Source organism: Populus alba, chromosome 3 (genome assembly GCF_005239225.2).
Source record: "Populus alba chromosome 3, ASM523922v2, whole genome shotgun sequence".
Classification (NCBI taxonomy): domain Eukaryota; kingdom Viridiplantae; phylum Streptophyta; class Magnoliopsida; order Malpighiales; family Salicaceae; genus Populus; species Populus alba.
This window is the reverse complement of record NC_133286.1, coordinates 21,582,350-21,604,260: the sequence shown is the minus strand read 5'-3', so window position 1 is coordinate 21,604,260 and position 21,911 is coordinate 21,582,350. Positions and strand designations below refer to the sequence as shown.

The window sequence follows — 21,911 nt, the reverse complement described above, 5'->3', positions numbered from 1 at the left end:
AAAACAAAAAGATTTCTGCTTCACTTTTTTTTTTAATTTTAATGTAGAAGGGGTTCCTCGTGAATTTTATGTTAATTCCCTTTTGTTGACCGTTTCAAACACAAACTCTATCCCTGTCAATTCATAACAGGGAAGGTGGGATAAGCCAAAACGTGGCTTCAATATTTGGGCATTTTGTCGTCAAAGGAAAAGGAGAGAATGATTAAATATTTCTGCCTTGATCACTTGCTTTTATAGCTGGATTAAAAATGATGTACGTTGTAATAGAGATGCATGAATCGAGCTGCGTTACGAAAGGTGTTGATAGTGAAAACAATGTGTGTTTAATATTTTAGATTATCTGAAATACATTACTCTTTCTTGTATCAAGAAATTTATCAATTTTTATTATTATCTTGGAATTTCTCAAGACTATTGTGTTTTTATTTATTTGATTTTTCTATTACACTCTCAATACTTAATTCTAGCTCGCTTTTTTTTATTAACGTCCAAAAGCAGGGTAATAATAGAAAGTGATTGGAAAACATATCATATAACATGCAATTAATTCTATGTTTTTAATTTCATGTAAGAATTCAAATGGGAATAAAATTTGGATCTCCCTAGTTTGCTCTAATTTGTAGATTAGTAGGGACAACATAAAAACTAATAAGAAAAAATTACATTGTGTTTTTAAAGTGTTTTAAAGATGGTTAGTCATGCAAAAAATATATAATATTTTATTAGAGAATAATATAAAATATTTTAAACTATAATTAAAAAAGTGATTTGAAAACATATCACATAACATGTAATTAATTGTACTTTCTTAATTTTATGTAAGAATTCAAACGGCGATAAAATTTGGATTTCCTTAGGTTGCTATGATTTGTAGGTCGGTAGCGATAACCAAAAAACTAATAGAAAAAATTTCATGTGTTTTAAAATGTTTTAAACAATGATTAGTTGTGTAAAATAATATAATATTTTTTATATATACAATCACAATTAAAACACAAACAATTGATTGATCACGTAGACAAACACATAATTAACATATATATATATATATATATATATATATATATATTAATCAAAATAAAGGTAATTGACTACAGAACTGAAAAGGGTGGGTTTGTTAGAACAGGACATGCCACCACATGGGAGATATAATTAACTTTGCCAAATGCGTCCTCTAGTGCTAGGTAGTAAGTCCAAGAATTTGAATAAATGGCACCATTTTGGCTTTATTTCTAATAAAGCGGATTGAAGAGATCTTCTTCGAGTTGCATTGTAGAGACGATGAGGCGTGTTTGAGCAAACTTTAGTGCTTTGCATCAAGATTTTGCCTCGTAGACTTGAAATAGGTTAGAAGTGTCAAAAAAAAAACCCATTTTAATTTAATATTTTTAAATTATTAGATAAAATTTTAAAATATATTATTTTTTAACATACTCCCTCAAATAAAATTCTTTAAACTCGAAACTTATATATGTTTATTTTAACTTGTATTTAATTTTTATCAAATAAATAAAAAATTACGAGATTTAAACTCGTGATTATTTGATTATTAAAACTTTGATATCATGTCAAAGAATCATTTTAACCCAATAATTTAAGTTTTAAGATGAGATTTCAAAATATAATGTTATTAATTGTTTCACAAATGATTTTATTCTATTTTAAATGATTTAAACTACATTTTATTTTTTATTTTTAAAAACAACGATCATCTTAAAAAAAAAATTAAAAGTCAAATAAAGGGATTTTGAAACCGAAAACGATACCACAGCAGTATCAATCAATATAAAAAAAACATTAAATCATTTTATTTATAATGATAGGAGGGAAGCTTCTTTGCTCTCTCTATCTCTCTCTATTAGATGACTACAATCAGTGAGGAGTAGGGTCAATAAAAGAAGCAAAAATCAATCATGCACGTCAAAAATTTGGCACCTCTTTTATGGGGCCTAGACACACACACACATATATATATATATATACTCAAACATTAGGGTAGTTGATAATAATCAAATAATTTATATATCAAAATTATAAAGTAATTATTATATTTATTATGTGGACGGTACCGGTACCATCTCCCTTGTTATAAAGTTTTATTTTCCGGTGATCAATGAAATGGACGTTGTATGCGCATAGGACAAGTTTATTTGTCACTTTGATGATGATCTCCACTCACCCTTATACGGCCCTTCTTCTCATTTTCTATCATAGGCTATAATTAGTGGAATATGATCACATTTTTCACAATAGTTAGTTCCAAGTTAATTCTTGTTGGGTGAAAACTATACAGGGATTCTTCGTGAGTGATACCATAAATTGTGCAAACTTTTTTTTTTTTCTTACAATTTGAAATTGAGATCTTTTTTATATTGTTCTTCCAAGTTCTCATAATATAAAATTATTTATTAAAGTTCATTTAAGATTTTAGATTGAGATTTATTTTTTTTGCATGGTATAAAGATTTTGATAACTAAAAAATTTCAAATTTGATTCCTACTTATCTCATTCTTCTAAATGAATTAAATAAATTTCAACATAAATTAAGTACTGGTTTTTTTTTTTTTTTTACAAGTTTCGATTACAAAACTCTTTCATTTAGTAGTGTATATTAGAGAGCATAAAATTATTCTTTAAATTTCATCTAATTAATATTTTAATTTTATAAACTAAGATAATAATTTTAATGAATAATAATATTTAATCAGTTCACAATAATATTTAACTTCAATTTACATTAAAAAAAAAAAACCACGCAAATATCTCATTAGTAAAGACTAGAGAGGGGGAAGCTCATCGTAATTCTTTTTTCCAAAATCAATTGATTGATTGATGAATTGCCACCGTGAATGGATCACTGATCGGCTCCCCGAGGCCAAAAACATTACAAATTTTCAAAATAGGAGCAGACACCGGCGTGGAAACTCGAAAAGAAAGGTTCCTACTCAGTTGAGAAATGGGGTCCCAACTCATTATTTCTTAACTTTTTGGAGCCCAAGAGAAAACTTCCTTGGAGGTATTAGTTGGCATGCACCAGCCAAGGAGTCTTGGTGGCTAAACAAGATTCTTGACATTCTCTTAGAATTTTTAATCTGTAAGTGAAGTTTCAACTAGAATTAAAAAACTTAATCGGAAAAAAATTGTATTTATTAAGCTACAGTGGTAATGGCAAGAAATATGCATCTACTTTCTCGTTAACTTGGTATTTTGATACTACCCTGAAAAAAACAATTAGTTTTTTTTTTACTGTCGTGTTAGAATTAGCTCAAATTAATATTTTTTTTTATTAAAATAATATTATTCTGTTATTTTTTAGGACTTTTTTAATATTAACATGACTGAATTTGAATTAGATTTATTCATATTAATATTCTTTAATTAAAATAATATTGTTTTATTATTTAAAAAAAATTATAATATTAACATGACTAAATTTAGATCACATCTATCCAAATTAATGGAGTCGATGTTTTCCATGACTCAAATTGACACCTAACATGGTCAGATTCCATGTCACAAGTTTTTCAAATTCGACCTTACTATCAAGGACTTTCATTTGTGAAACTTGCTTAATCAAGGCAAACATATATTGTTCAAACTTAAATTAAAATCCATACTTTTTTGAGTGTGTGCTGTGCATTATAAATTGAGAGCAGTTTTTTTTTTTTTTTTTTTCTTCATAATACACGAGAAAATTTAATGGCCAAACTAGCCAGTAAAAAGGGAACAAGGCGGTTCCATGCAAGAAGAAAAGGGAGACACAAAAAGAAAACAAACATGAAATTAATGAGCTTCCAAGCATGTCATTAATGGGTAATGGTGGTTTCCTTCGATTGTTTTCAGCTCAAAAACAATATTTCTATCAATAGAATCTTCCAAGAACTCCAGTACTGAAAACTCATCCATTTTTTTCTTGTTTTCCACTGATTCACAATGCAATTTATAAAAAATAAAGACATAAAACGAAGGGATGGGCCAAAATCTCATCCCACTCACAAGAATCAAAAAAAGCAATAGCCTTTCTTTAGAGTGAAAAGGGCAACTTTAGCACGAGATAATAGAAAGCAAATTGAAGGAGAAAAGGAAAAAGAAAGACGATGGTTTAATCTTTTCATGGCACGTGCAGAGAAACAGGCAAAATGCAGAGGAGGTCCAGGAAAAATGTCTGGTTGTTTGATGGTTTATATTAAAACAGCAGCCAAGATTTCAATTTCAAGCATAAGACGGATCTTAATAGTTTGAATTTTATAAATTTTAAAATTATTAAAAATTAGTTGAGTTCCATATAAACTAATTTATTATTTATATTAATAATAAAAAAAATAAAAATAAATAAAAACGCTGGAAAAAACCAAGTATCTCGCCACCATTAACAATCTCACAAATCAAGAGTTGGTTGGGGACATAATTAAGATTAAAAGGCTTCCTGTTCCGGTAATGAAATCAGTCTATATTAAATGCAGAAATGTTACTCCTAAAAGATGTTAGCTTCATTTTAATTATATATAATTAGTGTACTATGTTGTCGTCAGAATTTATTGATCAGTGATTTAAATTTTTATGATAGAGTGGTTTTATTCTTAATAATTATGCTGTTAGAAATTCAACTTTCATTTTATATGATTAAACTATAAAAATTAAATATAAAACAATAGACAATGATAGATTTATCCAAGTTGTAAACTCAAACAACTTTAGCCTAATAAAATATTAAAAAGTAATATATAATTATTTTAAGACTTTATATATCAGAATATAATTATTGGCCTTTTGATAATTAAATAGTTGTATACATTCATTAAATTAGCTATAATTTCAAAATTATTTTAAACTCTTAACTTTAACATTTATATGATAGAAGTCCCTCCAATCACCAATTCCAATAATTGCTTGCTATTTTAAGATTTTTATTAATCATCCCTGTAATATACATTAAGTATGATTTGAAGCTTGGATAATCATAATTATGATGAATTAGTGGCAAAAACAAAATCTTTAGAGTCACTCTTCCGTGATCGGTTTTTGGGGAATAGTTGGATTTAAACATGGTAAAAAATTACTTGCAATTAATGCACAATTTACCTAGGGACAGGACCAAGAGTACGTAGTCTTCAAGACACACACACACACACACACATATATATATATATATATATATATATATATATATATATATATATAACTAGAATTAAACTACTAATAAAATGTGTTCAACCCATGACCCAACTAGCTTCTTGAGGCTTTACAAGCAATTTTGATAAATGTGCACATTAAACCCTAGGCTGCTCAATTCCCGTCGTGAATTTAGGATAACGTAGTAGTTCCTTAGCCCGTTAGACATGACTCGATCACCAACCATGTGTTGTCTTCAATTAATTAAAGCCCCTGTCTCAAATTACGTTATAAACAGAGGTGGTGTAAAATTTAATTTAATTTATTTAAAATAAATATTTTTTTATTTTTAAATTGTTTTGATATTAAAAAATATTTTTAAAATATTATTTTAAAATAAAAAAATACTTTAAAAAATAATTATTATTATTATACTTTTAATCTAGTAATTTAGATTGTTGATAAGAATTTCGTTAGATATTAAAGTACTTCATGCTAAATCAAGACTTGGGTTAGGGCGTAGCCAATAAATCTTGTTTGAGCAGCCAAATTAAAAAAGAATTTTTAGGGTGTAAAAGTTAAAATTTACTAGTTTTAAAGTAAAAAAATTAAATTATTCAAGAGGAGGCAGCAGAAAAAATAAAACTTTGCAAGGCTGCGGCTCTGCCAGCTTCTTGTCCCCGTTCTTGTTTAGGACCGTTTGAAAATACTTTTTAAAAATATTTAAAAAAAAAAATTATTTTATTTTTTGCTTTAAATTGAAATGTTTTTTTATGTTTTTAAATTATTTTGATGTGCTGATCTTAAAAATAATTTTTAAAAAATAAAAAAAGCATTATTAGCATGCTTTTCTAAATAAAAATACTTTAAAAAACAACAATAACCATACTCTTAAATACCATCTTAATAGTGTGATTGAATTACGTTTTGCTTCGACTATAATTTAAAAAATATTTATTTAATTAATACATACTATAATTTTACATAAATTTCAAAAACTCTATGTTTAACATTTTAATTATAAAAAAATTATAATTTATAATTTTTTAAAATTATTTTTTCAAAACATCAAATATGAAAACTGATAAAATAAACTGCATGAGAACGTTTGGGAACACAATATAAATCATGTTTCCTTAAAATTTTAATTATTATTTTTATTAAAAATTAAATTTTTTAGTATATTTTAGATTATTTTAATATACTGATTTTAAAAATAAATTTTTAAAAATAAAAAAATATATTTCAATACAAAATATATTTTTACAAAATAATTGTAATTATACTTTTAAACATGCTTTCCGATCCACTGACGAAAGCCTTTTATGTTACCATCAATGTGGTCCTAGCAACGAGCTGCTCCTTTTTCTCTTTTTCTTTAATCTTCGGGCGACTGTCAGGCCATCCCTTTCTTGAAGCATTTGGGCCAATGTGCTCGGAATATCCTTTTGATCTTTTTTTTTTTTTCTTTTTTTTTTTTTATAACAAGAGTGCGAATTAAACTTCTTTTTTTCACTCTACAAGAATAATTTTTTTCCACTCGACAAAAAAAAAATTCTCATACAAGTTTACGTACATGAGTACATGGCCTGTAATGACACAGTAATGTTGCGAGCATCATGTTAATCGTAATAGTTATTCGACTCGTGAGTGAGTTGTTGCGGCTCTAATCTTTTCTAAAAAGTAATAAAAGAATATTTAAAAAAAAAAAGCATAAATTAATAATCATTTATATCAATAAACACAGAGAAAGTTGTTAACTATATGAAAAAAAATTAGAAAAATCAAGAAATAGATATAGATTAAGATATTTAATATCGGAATACAAGTCATTTACCTGATTGTATCTAATGAATTTATTTATGAAAATCAATTTGTAATAAAAATTGACACACACATAAAATTTATTGCAAAAATTAAAGGGAAAAAAATTATATACAAGGCTGCACATATTAAACATATTGTTAAAAATAAATGTTTTTTATTTTTAAAAATAAGTTCAATCTATATAAAATATATAGATGAATCATACTAGCCTCATAAAACAAATCTATAACACAAATTAAGAGAATAAGGATGATAATAAAAATAAATAAAATAATATAAACTTTGATTGAATGATGAAATTAAAAAAAAAAACTTTAACAAAAAAACAGGAAAATAAATCATAAATTAAAAGAACAAGGACTGAATCGTAAATAATAACACATGAAAAATTGTAATTAAAGGACGAAATTGAAAATATTAAAAACTTTCTCAAAATAGCCAAGGACTAAAACAAGCAATAAAAAACATGAGGACTTAAATTAAGAAACAAACATAAATGAGGACTAATCCGCACTTTTGTTGGGAGAGAAAGAAAATAGAAAGAAAAACAAAGAAACGACTACTAACAACAAATCATCCTTAAAGCACCACCAGGAGAGGGAAGAGAGTGAGACTATGCTTCTAATGACACGGCGAAACAACATATTTGACCACCAGAATACACCGCAATGCTGCCTAAATAATGTAGATGTATCCCACTCGTTGATGTTTGAACTTCAAACTCCATTTGTCTTTTGATTTAAAAATTATTTAATTAAAGTAAAATGTCCAAAACAAACCTTATCATCCCAGCACTTAACCAAAAAATCCATATGAAAAGATGAAATCACCCTAGTTCTTTCCTTTATCTTTTTATTGTAAGGGCAAAAAGGTTATTTAACAATCTTTAAAAAATACAAAGACATAAACATTCTTTGCTGGTAATTATTTTTTTTTTTAGCTAGGGGACAAGTAAATAATCATATTGTTTTTACACTTGTAAAGAAAAAAAATATGATAATCACCCTCGACAATTCTTTAATGACCAATTAATATCTTGAAAATGACTAAATTTACCTCCATAGCTAGGCACCCAAAATCCTCTTGAAAGGATGAAACCGATATTACATTATCTTAATTTACACTGTAGTATTTCAATGTTCACGGTGAAAGCTACATGAAAAGAGCAACGCATTTTATATATTTTTTTAATATTTTAGTTGTTGTCAATTTCAACACACCAGTCACTGTTCATGTTAACACCTTTCAACAGGAGTGCCTAAGCTAGATTTCAAAAACCTTCAGAAGGGGTTTGTTGCAGAGAATCTAAGATAAGAGAATATGAAATTTTTTGTTAATCTAAAATCATTTTGAAAGGGGGTATTAATGCTACTATTCCACAAGTGAAAACAACAATTCAGTCGGGGGTAATCACGTAGGGTTCAATGCCCTCATGATTTGTCGTTATGGACCCATGAGATATGTTATGATATTATTTTTTGTTTTATAATAGAACATTCATGAAAAACAACTTTGATATTATAATTCAATGTGAAAGTGTGGTTACGGTTGCTTTTTAAAATATTTTTTATGCTAAAATATATTAAAATAATATTTTTTATTTTTTAAAAATTATTTTTTGAGATTAGCATATCAAAACAAAGAAAACATATAAAAAAAATTAAAAATACGAATACAACTGCATTTTTAAACGCTATATATAACCAGAAAACAGTGCAGCTCAAAGAATGTAAACATGGCAACATCAATAAAAACTAGATAAAGAACGTAAAAATTATGATGATTAACTTTATTGTGAGACCACCTGAGTTTCCAATTTGCCATAAAGAGAGGAAAACCTATGAGACCATCGATGCCTTATCCGACTAACCTCAAGGAGATAAATTTTGAGACAAGGGACCTACGTAATTCGCAAACTTTTATTTTTGGATTCGTGATTTAAGGAAGGTTTTTTTCTACCGATAGTTGCATTAAATATATTAAAATAATATTAAAAAAACATTTTAAAAATATAAAAATAAAAATAATCTAAATTTTAATTTAGAGGATTGAGAAGTGTCAGTCAGTGTTTGTCTGGCTTGGAATGATGGCAGTCATGACTTTCATCGCGAATATGATCATTTGTGCAAAAACATTCACTACTTTAAGGAAAAGGTAAAACGAGAGATCATTATTTAGTGATTTTTCAAATTGTTTTTTATTTTATTTTTGATTATGAATGTTTCTTTAGATATTTTTTTATTTTTTTAATATATTAATATAAAAAATAAAAAAATAATATCGTTTTAATATATTTTTAATAAAAAAAAACCACACATCACATCACTAAGCATACCCTTAATGTTTTGCTTCAATTTAATGCCCTAAATTAAATTTCGAAATTAATAACTAATAAAATGTATTATTTTTTCTTAAATACATATGGTCCGTACGGCGTGCCATTACGAATTTACGACTGTGATTTTTGGGTTCGAAAATCGTTGTATTGCAAACAATTTCAACATAGTTTTCTAATGAATCAAATTAAGACTGTGTTAAAGGGTCAAAGCTCAACTAACTTCGAATTTTGAATTTTTTTTAAAAAATAAAATGATATAATTTTATAATTTTTTTTAAAATTTCAGAGCAGCTTCTGATTAAATTAAATAGACCGTAAGATAACCCATTAAATAATTAAGTTTAATCAAGTCAATTCACACTTGGTTTAACTTAAATATAGTATAAACCATAAATTAAGATTATCTGTTAACGTGAAGCTTTACTAACTTTGAATTATTTAAAAGAAATTCAAAATAAGTTTTGGACTGAATTAAACAAACCCTAAATTAATCCATTAAATAATTAAGTTTAATCGAGTTAAATTACATTTAGTTTAACTTAAATACAGTGTAAAACATATATTGGGTCGACCAATTATTGATTTGACCCACATACGGGTTTTAATAACAATCTGTGAAAGTGAAATCATACTACTTCGTCGTGGAAACTCAGTAGATTTCTTTTTTCTCATGAATGCCATACTTTTGTGATTCACCACCTCTCTGAAATTAACTGCTCCTTCCCCTTTCTCTCATCTTTATTCACGCATCATTCGGGTAAGTAAATTTCTAAAAAGTTGCAATAAAAGTGACCAAGGTCTGTGCTGTGAATGATAGCAGGTTAGTTGCTTGCTGAAATTGCAATGGAGAGAGAGAGGGAGAGGGAGAGGTAGAGAGAGAGAGAGAGAGGGAGAGAGAGCGAGATTCAGTAGTATCATCTATTTATTTCGTGGGGACATGTTAAAAACGACAACTGATGGAAGAGGTGATGGGGCATGCGAGAGCCTCTGCCCCCTCTCTCTTCAAATACAAATACCAAAACCTTTTTATTATTTTCTGCCATCATAATAATAGTTTATTTTGTATTTTCATGGCATTTTTTTAATCATTTAAAACATGCATTGTATATTTGATTATTGATGCTTATGTCAAGATCTATATTATTATATAGCACCCTATGAGAATCTTGAAGAGTCTCGGCAAATTAATAGGTTAGGGTTTTTTTTATAAATTCAAAGCTAGTTATTACTAAATACTTTCACGGTAGTATTTATTTGAGAGAGTGATAATTTTTATATTTTAGTATGTTTTAAAAGTTTACTTTACTTAAAAAATCATTAAATTAATTTGTTTTAGTATTTTTTCATGGTTTTGATATGTTAATATTAAAAAAAACATCACTGTTAAATTAAATTAAATCTACATCTATACTATATGATCGAAGACAAATAATCTATGCAAAGATTACAAATTTTATAGGAAGTCTTATTTCTCATAACCTAACCAAAGATTTGCCTCATTTTCCTAGTCATCAAACAAATCTTTAAAGTAAAATATCCTGAATATGACAATGATTATATTAGAGCATGGTCTAATGATTGCGCTAGGGCTTTCAAGCAAGAGAAAGTGTGATAATTAACACACATGACACGTTGTTGCAAAGCAAGGATTCTTGACGAGGATTCCAAGCCCAATGAAAGAAAACAAGGAGCTCAATTAGCTAGATTTGGCAATCCTCGTAGTGGTGCTAGAAAGAGATGAAACTTCCTAATTATTACTACCATTTCATCAATTTATATATGCTAAGACTTGGTGCGAATCAATTGTTGCTATTATTGTAATGTTTTCATCATTAACTTTTGATTATAATCTATGCATACTAAGCATTTAAATAATTAACTTCAGATAAATTCAACTAATAAGATAATCTTTTCACTTCAAAAGTCACTAGGCCACACTACCATGTCCCCCCCTCTCTTCTATTTATAGATAGTATACAATCATAATCGTTATCACCAATGTTTCCATACACATGAAATAATCTTTTTAAAGGATCTAAAAGAATACATAAATGGATAAACTAGTGCTTTTTTTAAAAATATGATTGCGGTTATTTTTTAAAGTGTTTTTTATTTAGAAATATATCAATTTTTTTTTTATTTTTGACATCAGCAAATCAAAATAATATAAAAACATAAAAAAAAATATTAATTTAAAACTAAGTAAAAAATTTTAAATTTTAAATTTTAAATTTTTTTCAAAAAGTGCTTTTGAAATATAAAAATATTGTAACCTTGAATTATTATTATTTTTTACAAACTATTTATTTTTTCTACCATGTATGTCATTTTTTTTCCATCTCCCTTTAATATTTTTTTTGGCGGAACTTTATATACTAGGTGGAGTTTTTGTAATAATTAATAAAATTTAATTATTATATATAAAAAAAACCCTCTAAGAGGATCTAAAAGAACACATAAGTGGATAGATGCGTGTTTGGGAGTGTGATTATAGTTTTTTTTTTCAAAGTGCTTTTCACTCGGAAATACATCAAAATATTTTTTTATTTTTTTTTTAAATTATTTTTTGATATCAGCATATTTTTTAAAAACACTAAAAAATATTAATTTGAAGCAAATAAAAATATAAAAAATATTTTTTTAAAAAAATCATTTTTTAAAACGCAAAAACATTATAACCTTGAAATGTTTTTTAAAACTATTTATTTTTTCTACCACATATGTTATTTTATTTCCTATATATCTCCCTTTAATATATATTTTTTTTGGCAGCACTTTATATACTAGGTGGAGTTATGTGATAATCAATAAAAATCAATTATTATATAAAAAAACCACATAAGGTGAGTCCGTCTGGAAACGTGATCGAAACCACGTTTCTTTAATTTTTAATTTTTTTTATTAAAAATTATTTTTTTATGTTTTTAAATTGTTTTGACATGCTGATTTTAAAAATATTTTTTTTTAAATAATTTTTTTATATATATTTATAAGTAAAAAATATTTTAAATTATAATTAATAGTAGAATTCCGAATATCTTTTCTCATTAAAGGAAAAGAGAGGGAGCATGTGATGGTGGGGCTTGTGACCAAATACCCCTCAAATGATGTATCTAGGGAATGAAGCGAAGCAAAGCAACAAAATTCTTAAGAAGGAAAAGAAGAACACTAACACGAAAATAGGTTTTTACCCTATTGACTAATCAAATCGATTGATTGCACCGATTTTATATCTTTAATTTTTTAAAATCTAGTTGAAGCTACGTTCGTGGAGTTCCAAATCAACTAGTCAAGTTAATTTTAATATGTATTTTGGTATTATAATATATGCTGTTTTTTAAAAATAATTTTTTATTTAAAACGATATTAAAATATTTTTTATTTTTATTTTTAATATCAATTTAATATATTTTAAAATAAAACACATTAAAAAATAAAAAAATTACAATATCTGACCACTCATTTAATAACTCTAAAAGCAATTATCATTTTAGGAGAAAAAAATAAAAAACAAGAAGGGTAAGTAAGGACGATGACTTCACAAACAGTAGTAATTGATTTTGAGGAGATGCATTGACTCTACCATCTCCTCTCCAAGAACACTCACCTAAAACATATTATGAATCAATCAAAAAGACAATAAAGGCAAAAACAACAGTGGTCACTTTCCAATCACACCACACATGGTGATCATCTCAAAAAGGTCCCACAAGAGATACCCATCAGCGCGTGTGATACACAATCCATGTCTTCAAGTGGGCAATCAAGAAACCAAAAAAAAAAAACCCTAAAAAATCTTCTTTAATAAGCAAAAAGAGTTTTGTGTTGTGTCAGGGGTTTAGGGCAAGAACGTGCATTATTTGAAGCACAGATCTGGATCCACTAAAAACACCCAAAAGACCCAACTTCCCACACGAACTCACCCTCCCTTCCCCTCCTTCTCCCCCCACCACTCTCTCAATCACTGCCACCCTTACCGGTCCTTGTGTTTATAAACTTCAAAGGTGAGAGATAAGGAAAGAAAGAGACAGAGAGACAGGGTCTAGACAGAGAAATTGCTAGAGAGATAATTGTAATTGTAAGATAGTGTTCCCTGAAGAGAGGCTCGACTGTTTACTATTAGCCAGAACCCATAACACCAGCAGTAGCTGCGTCCCCTGAAGCAGTTGATGGTTTCCCTGCTGCTGCTAGCTCCTGCCAACCATCCTAGTAACAAGGCGGTGGTTTGGCTTTTGTAGCGAGTTTGAGAGGGAAAAAGAAGGGAACCCGTTAGGGAGAGAGGATCACAGACAGAGTGTTAAATTATTAGGGACAGGTAAGAAAGAAAAGAGTGAAAATATAGAAAAAGATCCTTCCTTTTCTTTCATGGGCAAGCTGTACTGTCTTGACTATAGCTGAGTCTATCAATATTAATTTGGAAAAGAAAGAATAAGAGTTATGACATCTTCTTGCTAATATTAATAGGTGCTTGCTTAGCTACAACACACCTCTTCTTTTGTGACTGTGTCTTTGGCATTCTTGGTTTTGCTTTATAGAGAAATTCAACTACTAATTATTTTCCTCACTTCCTTTTCTTCCTTCTTTTGCTTTTAACAAAGGCAACTGCCTCTGCCATCAACCACACGAGAATACTCTCCTTTTGAAAGCTTTCTTTTTCGTGTCTTCTTTCTCTTTGCCTTACTTTTCTTGGGTTTTGCAGGAATGGGGGAAAGAAAATTGCTCTGCTACTACCACCAACACCACTCTGCTTGCTGCTACTGACACTCTTTCTTTGTAGTTGGTAGGTAGGGTTTGTGGTTGAGAAAGAAGTTTTACTTGTAAAAGAGAGCACACAAAACAAAAACACGAAACTTACTCTCTCACAAATCAAGGAAAAGAGAGAAAAAAGTCTCTATTAGCATAGATAGACAAAGGAACTACTTCTACAACAACAAGGTGTTGTAAGAGAGGTGGGGTTTGGTGTGAAACATAGTACCGAACTCTCTATTCACAACTACTACCGCTACTACCATGGATGCTTATGAAGCAACAAGAATAGTTTTCTCAAGAATCCAAAATCTAGACCCAGAAAATGCTTCAAAGATCATGGGTCTTCTTTTGATTCAAGACCATGGTGAAAAGGAAATGATTAGGTTAGCTTTTGGACCAGAAGCACTTGTTCACTCAGTGATCCTTAAAGCCAGGAAAGAACTAGGACTAAGCTCTCCGACAAATCTTTCTACAAGTCCTTCCTCGCCTTCTCCTCTTTACTCAAGCAACCCAGTAGCCATCTCTAGACAAAATAATTCTTCAACTTCAAGACTTGGGTTTAATATCCCACCTTCACTTGCTATCCCAAACCCTTCATCAAATAACTCTTCTTCCTGGAGTGACCTTCCAAACCCAGATGACTTGATGATTAGTCCTAATGATAGCTCACTCAATCCTGCTTCAGTGCCTTTCTATGCTAATGGAGTAAGAGGTGGAGGAGAGTCTGATTTGATGGATGAGTTTCATCTCCAAGACCAGCTTTCATTCTTAAATGATAATTCACAAAATCTCGGTCCAAAAAGTTCAGATCTTTTTTACCCTCAGCTTGATGCTCTGTCAAGTCCAACTGGTGCTAGTGATTCTATGATGTTTCCTTCTTACTGGGGTGGGTCTGTGCACAGAAGGAGCTGCTCTGTCAGTGATGTTTTGGGGTCTGAGGATCCAAATTCAGGGTTTGGATGGAGACCTTGTCTTTACTTTGCTAGAGGGTACTGTAAGAATGGAAGTAATTGTAGGTTTGTTCATGGTGGGCTTGGAGAACTAGATGGTGCAGGTGTTGTCGGTTCACCCAATAGCAACAACAAGATTGATATGATGGACCAGTGCCATGAGTTGCTTAGATCTAAGTCTGCTCACCAGCAAAGGTTAGCTGCTGCTTCTCAGCTCATGAGTGGCTCTGCTGCTTCTTTTCCTTACTCTCCTAAAAGCATGAACTTTCTTCTTCAACAGCAGCAAAATGATAGCCAGAGGTACTTGAGTATTTTCTTTTTAAAAAATTATGTTCATTGTTTTTTGTTTTGTGTAAGCTGTTTGGTGAGCTCCTTTTCTTTATTTCCTTGCAGGGCTGCTGCCACTGCTTTGATGATGGGGGAGGACATGCACAAATTCGGAAGATCTAGGCTTGACAGGAATGATTTGGTTAATCCTGCTTCAAGGCAGATCTACTTGACTTTCCCAGCTGATAGCACTTTTAGAGAGGAAGATGTGTCAAATTATTTCAGGTTAATTTTTTCTACTTGTTCTTGTGCAAGTTGAACCTCGTGAAATCAGAGAAGTTCTTTGCTTAACTATTTTGGTTTTGTTGTTTGAAGTATTTATGGGCCAGTGCAAGATGTTAGGATTCCTTACCAGCAGAAGAGGATGTTTGGATTTGTTACCTTTGTTTATCCAGAGACAGTGAAGATAATCTTGGCCAAAGGGAATCCTCATTTTGTTTGTGATGCAAGGGTGCTTGTTAAGCCATACAAAGAGAAAGGCAAAGTCCCAGACAAGTACAGGCATTCTCTCACACTTTCTACTTAACTACAGATTTCTTTAAGCTTTTTTGAAGCTCGTTTTGCTTATGCGAGCCTGTTGCTTGCAGGAAGCAACAGCAGCAACAAGTTGAGAGGGGTGAGTTCTCACCTTGCGGTACTCCTACTGGTCTTGATTCAAGAGATCCCTTTGATCTCCAGCTTGGTAATCATGCAACAACCAAACCAACCAACACTTCTGTTTTGTACTTCAGATGTTGTTACTTAACTCAATTTATCTTTCTTTAAATCTAGGTGCAAGAATGTTTTACAATACTCAAGACATGCTGTGGAGGAGGAAGCTAGAGGAGCAAGCTGATTTGCAGCAAGCCCTTGAGCTTCAAAGTAGAAGATTGATGAGCTTGCAGCTTCTTGATGTCAAGAAACATCATCACAGGGCTCTATCCAATGGCAGCCCTGTCCCCTCGCCTACTCACTCTCCCAATATTTTCAATCACTCTCTTGCCTTTCCTCCACTCCACAGCAGCACCGAAGCTCCACAGGGTATGTCTGTCTCTTCGTTACTCTACTATATACAGGTGAAAATTGAGCTTTACAACCTAACTTTGGATTGTTTTGTTTCAGAGAATTGTTCTAGCTCAATGCCAGCGACGTCAGTGACTGCCCCGCCTGAAAAACAGATATCAAATGCTACTTCTGGTAAAGAATATACTAGCAGTGAAGAGAACGGCAGTGGAAAAGAGAGCTCCCATGGTGAAGACAGTGATTTACAAGAAAGGTATAAACCAACCTTTTGGCATTTAGCTATAGACAATAAACTGGCCTAAAATGGTAACCACCATACCCTTGCATCAGATTTGTATCTAATTCCTGTTTTGGTCCATTGGTCTAAATTTCTGGAAACATTCCAATTTAGGTAGATTTTGTTTTTCTGAATCGTATTTTTGATGTCAGTTTGGAGCACAACCTCCCTGACAGTCCCTTCGCATCTCCAACAAAAGGCACCGGGGACTATTACTCTGCCTTCATCAATGGACTTACTGAGGCCCATGAGAAGGATGCTAGCATCCCAACTTCAACTTCTGCTAACAATAATTTGGTCCCCTCAAGTCTAATCTCTCCTAATTCTTCACTGGAAATGGCATCCTTCAAATCCTTCAATTGCCAAATCCCTAGGTAAATTATTCAAATTTTACCCTTGGAAAAAATCTTAAAAGACAAGGCGACGAGCTTGTGACATTTTTTGGATCTTACTTTAGGTTTTCATCCGGGCACGGAGCAATTGGGATGTATGCCAGCACAGACGGGCCTACCTGTCCCGTTGGAATTTAGCTTTTTGCTATGCTTATAGGTAAACTATTGAAACTTTGGATTCCCTGAAATATTTTCTCTTGCTTGCTTTATATACATACAAAATGTGATGTGTGTTTTTAATGGGATTTGGTTGGTTTTGCCTTGGCCTTTTCTGCTGTATAAATTTACAGGAAGATTGAGAAGTGTAACCAAACAAAAACTCACATCAAAGATCATGTAGAGAGATTGAGCCATCGCCACCACTAGCAGTGCCACTAGCCTACCTTTACCACATCTTGCTACCGTCATCGCCGTCACCATCATCGTCATCATCGATACTATACTACTTACTACCATACAAATTGCATACGTGAAAGGCAGTAGAGGAAGTGGGTCAGCCATTCCCTTCTTTGTTGCACTATTTTCGTCACTCATTTCAGTAGTTGAAGTAAGTTGGACCACAGGTAAAGAAAGCAAAGAAAAAGAAGAGTCACACAATGTGTAGTTGTAAGTTGTAACTTTATGGAACTACAATTTCCCCCCTTTTTCACCACTCCTGTCTTCCCTGGAAGAAACAAAGAAAGCCTATATTTAGTGTTAGCTTGTGATGTTTTTAGGGTATAATCAAAAATCTTTGTACAGCAGAAAGCTGAACCCCAGAGACCAGAGAATCTATATACTACTTATCTATATCTATGACTATGTGAATGAAAATAGGGCTGACACTGTTCCCCTTCTGGAGCTACAGTTCCACAACTTTTCTCCACCTTTCTCTCCATTTTCATTCCTTCCACAATTAATTCCACTTAAAAATGGTATAATCAATTAAAATGTATAATATATTCTTAGCGCTAGCTGGACAAAGAACTAATCTGATTTTTATTTAGAAAAAATCTCGATAGAAAAATAATAAAATATATCAAAGTATTAAAAAAGAAAACCCTGCCTCTAATCCAGAGGTGCAATGAGCAGCTAAGTATCCGTAAGGGGGGAACTGGGAGCCAAAAAAAGTGAGGTGAGGAATTAGATATTGGTTACTCCACCTCACTTTCAAGAACCACATGGTATTTTCGGATTTCTTTTCATCAACAATTAGCAATTAGCTTAATAAATTAAAAGTTTTGGTAAAATAATATATTTTTACCTTCTCACACTTTTGAAACATGATATTTTAATAAGCCGTGTTTTTAAAACAGGACAACTACTAACTGATCAGTTGATTAGATATAATTGTATAACTAGTTATCGTTTCATACAAAAATTATAATTTTATGAATTTTATTTACATATGTTTTATGAGTAAAAATATACATCTTTGTTTAACTTGTAGACTTAAAAAGAACTCTAATTAAAATCTTAAAAAATTATTGTTTGCGTAGTAGTTTTCATGAGTGATTGAGTAATCATGTTAGTTTTTACAAGTAAATGTGAATTTGCCTTGGAAAAATTATATGAATAGCATAACATATGTATTTATGAACCAATGAAACAAGTATAAGACCAGAAGAAGGTATGTTGGCTCAAAAAAACTATAACTTTTGATTCTACCGTTGGATTGCACTTTAATTTTTACAGGAGTTTTTGAAGGTTGTTTATCTTAAAATTATTATAAAATTGCTGCTCTGACCATTAGATCTTTAGATTTCAAAATACTAACTTTAGAGTCCTAGTTTTGGCAATTTTGTGATTTTTCTAATGAACCGGTCAACCGGTTTAACAAATTGATGCCTGTTTTAACAAACTAAATAAGTGTTTAGTCCTAAATTTCAATAAATATGGTGGTTGTGAACGCAATATCAATTAAGATTTTGTTGTGTGGTTCCTAATTGTAACAATTAATTGATGTCTCGGTTTAATAAACCGATTGACTTTTTTAGTCATGGATCAATTAAGATTTTGTGGTGGTTCTAATCGTAACGGTTCTAATCGGCTGATTGATTGGATCGCGCTTAAATTTTTACAGAAGTTTTCGAAAGTTATTTTTCTTAAAATAACTATGGAATCATTACTCTTGCCATTAGATCTTTAGATCTCAAAATTCTCACTTTAGAGTCTTGATTTTGATAGTTTTGTGATTTTTTGTGTGAACTAGTCGACTAGTTTAATAAATTAATTGATTTTTTTAACGAATAAATTAAGTATTTAGTTTTGAATTTAAATAGATATCACGATTATAAACTGCAACATCAATTAAAATTTTATAGTGGTTCAATAATTAATTGTTGTCTCAGTTTACAAATGTAACATAAAAAAGTATATATTATTTCGCGAAATGTTTTTCCTCTTATGTCATCTCATTATTTCCTTGCATTTTACATGCTAATAGCACAATTTATCCGGTATTATCGACCCATTATGTATTCTATGTTTAAAGCTAGCAAGTAAAACCTTATACACACAGAGTCTCAAACCCTTTCGACACAGATTGCGGAGGGATTAAAATTTAGCAAAACCCCAAAAAACATCATCATCATAAAGAGAAAAAAAGGGGGGAAAAAGTGGGATTTGAAATCTGAAAAACGGGTCTCTCTCTCCCCCTCTATCTACTGTCCTTTTTGCCTTATTGCAAGAAGAATTATCATTTGTCACTTTGTTACTACTAACACTACAAATATGTTTCCTCTTATTTATTCATTTATTATTGAAGTATTATCGAAGTGGGGTCTGGCTTTAAGTTTTGCCATCCATGGAGGGGAAAGGAGGAAAAGATAAAGGGGGCCCGAAGGGATAACATCACATGGGATGCTGACGATGCATGTGGATGCTTCCCTTCTTTTATTTTCGTATGTTATTGTGCCAGCTTGTTTGTGGGCCACCACCACCCCCCATGCCATGTGATGATGATGATGCCTCTCTCTCTCTCTCCCTCTCTCCCCCTCCCTCCCTCTCTCTCTCTTCATATACTAGCTCGTACTATAGGGCTACGCACCTTGTCAATCCTCTCATGCTCCATCCCGTTTTACTCGTGGTTAAATTTAAAGCGTAAAAATGGCTGTAAATCATTGGGTTAATCCAATTCTATTATATTTGTTACAATATTTTTTCATTACTTTTTTTAATTTTCTTCAAGTTAACAAGACAGAGTTTGAATCAGATTTACTAGGCAACGGAATCATTGAAACCACGAATGGATTTCACAAAGGTAATGTTTTTTTCAATTCATCTTCTCAACATCACGATGATTTTTTAAAAAAAATTATGAAAAAAAATAAATATTTTCATAAATAAAAAAATATTTAATTCAAGAAATTATCATTTAGTATTATAATCAATAATAATCATAACTGGTCAATAAATTTCTCTCTAGTGAGTTTTAAATCTCATATCCAAGAGTAAATTTTTTTTTTCTTAAAACATTTTTATCGTAATATGTAAAATTTATTTTTGATCAAATTTGAATGATGTAGTCTTGATATTCAAAAAATAACACTAGAATATTCATGATAGTAAGATGAAGCGAATACAGTGAACTCATGCGCAGCATGTTTAGTGTAAGGACCTGTTCACCATGCTATAATTTAGGTTCATTTTATGATAAGTTACATATCATACCATCAATAGACCTAGAGAGTAAAATTCATATACTCCAGCACTAAGCTCATGGAAGACTAACTTCATATTGTGGGCTACAACTACCATCTATGGAAAAAAAGGAGAAAGAAAGAGGGAATAATGGCATGTATCATCATAATTCATAGCTATAAAAAAAAGATTACGGCGATGTTTAAGAAATTGCTGAAAAATAACTTTACTGTTAAAATAAGAAAAGAAGAGGGTACAGACTACAGAGTTCTGCTTCCTTTTTCTACTCTCTTATTGCTCGTAGGGCCTCGTTGTTGACAGGAAAGGACGCAAACACATAGATAACAGACATAGATGTAATAAAGGAAAAGCAGAAGTGATATAATAGCCACTCGTATGACCAAAGTGTACTGATTTGCAGGAATCTCTTGGAGTTTGTGTTCACTTGTGTTGTCCTTGTTCTTGTCAATTTTATTTTTACAGTTTCTTTTACTACTTGCATGTGTCTCTGTCTGTGTGTGTTTGTATATATATATATTTTTTACTGGGGTGTCTGAGTTTGATTCTGCAATAAATGTAGAAAGAGGGATGGAGGGTTTGTTCGTGTGAATTACGTTTCACATAAAAAAGAAGAAGATATTTTGTGCTTTTTAACGCAAAAACACAATTTAAACAGTCTTCAAAAGTGAGATAACTTTAATTCACATTTTAAATAATGAATTCTTTTCAAATAAAAAATATTAAAAAAAAACACACAAAAAAATTACATTACAAGAGCACTGCGTAGCCAAGGAAGCTTGAAGGGAAGCAGGCAGCTTTTATGGATAAAAGACAACCAGTCTTGTTGTTGTTGTTGTTAACAATGGCAGGGATCTGATTCCCTTCTGCTCATTGGGCAATGAATTGAACCTGGAGATGGAAATGGAAATGGATCAGATGGTGTTTTGGATGGTAGATCAGACGGTAGATCCATTTTCTTCTCCGGTTTAGTACGAGTATTTTTTATATATATATTCTTTATAGTATTTTTTATATATTTATGTACAAGAACGAGAAATGGATGTGCACAATAAAATATAAAATTATAATAATTTAGTTATAAAAAATATTATTTTACTAACAAGTTGAGACGGTTGAGAGTTTCAAGTGGTTATATATCATCATCGGATACACAAGATCTATCCCCCCCCCCTCTTTTTTCCTTGTATTGGATGAAATTTAAGTTTTTATTTTTATTTTAAAAATGATAATTTCAGAGCTTTGACCGGTTATATACTTGACGAGGTCAAATTTGGAGAAATTTATATTTTTTTATA

At 30.6% G+C, this 21,911-nt stretch overlaps 1 protein-coding gene across 2 annotated transcripts; it reads left to right on the top strand.

Moving 5' to 3' along the window:
• Positions 1 to 13,115: 13,115 nt before the first annotated feature.
• Positions 13,116 to 17,814, top strand: LOC118054311 (zinc finger CCCH domain-containing protein 46). Of its 2 annotated transcripts, none has more exons than XM_035065839.2 (10): positions 13,116 to 13,592; positions 13,977 to 15,276; positions 15,370 to 15,528; positions 15,619 to 15,798; positions 15,891 to 15,985; positions 16,075 to 16,323; positions 16,405 to 16,558; positions 16,735 to 16,956; positions 17,040 to 17,131; positions 17,265 to 17,814. In XM_035065839.2, the coding sequence occupies exons 2-9, from the start codon at positions 14,288 to 14,290 to the stop codon at positions 17,110 to 17,112; spliced, it is 2,121 nt and encodes a 706-aa protein (XP_034921730.1). In that variant the 5' UTR covers positions 13,116 to 13,592; positions 13,977 to 14,287; the 3' UTR covers positions 17,113 to 17,131; positions 17,265 to 17,814. The 2 variants fall into 2 exon arrangements, with proteins under 2 accessions (XP_034921730.1, XP_034921728.1); XM_035065837.2 differs by having other exon boundaries at positions 15,619 to 15,804.
• Positions 17,815 to 21,911: the final 4,097 nt, after the last annotated feature.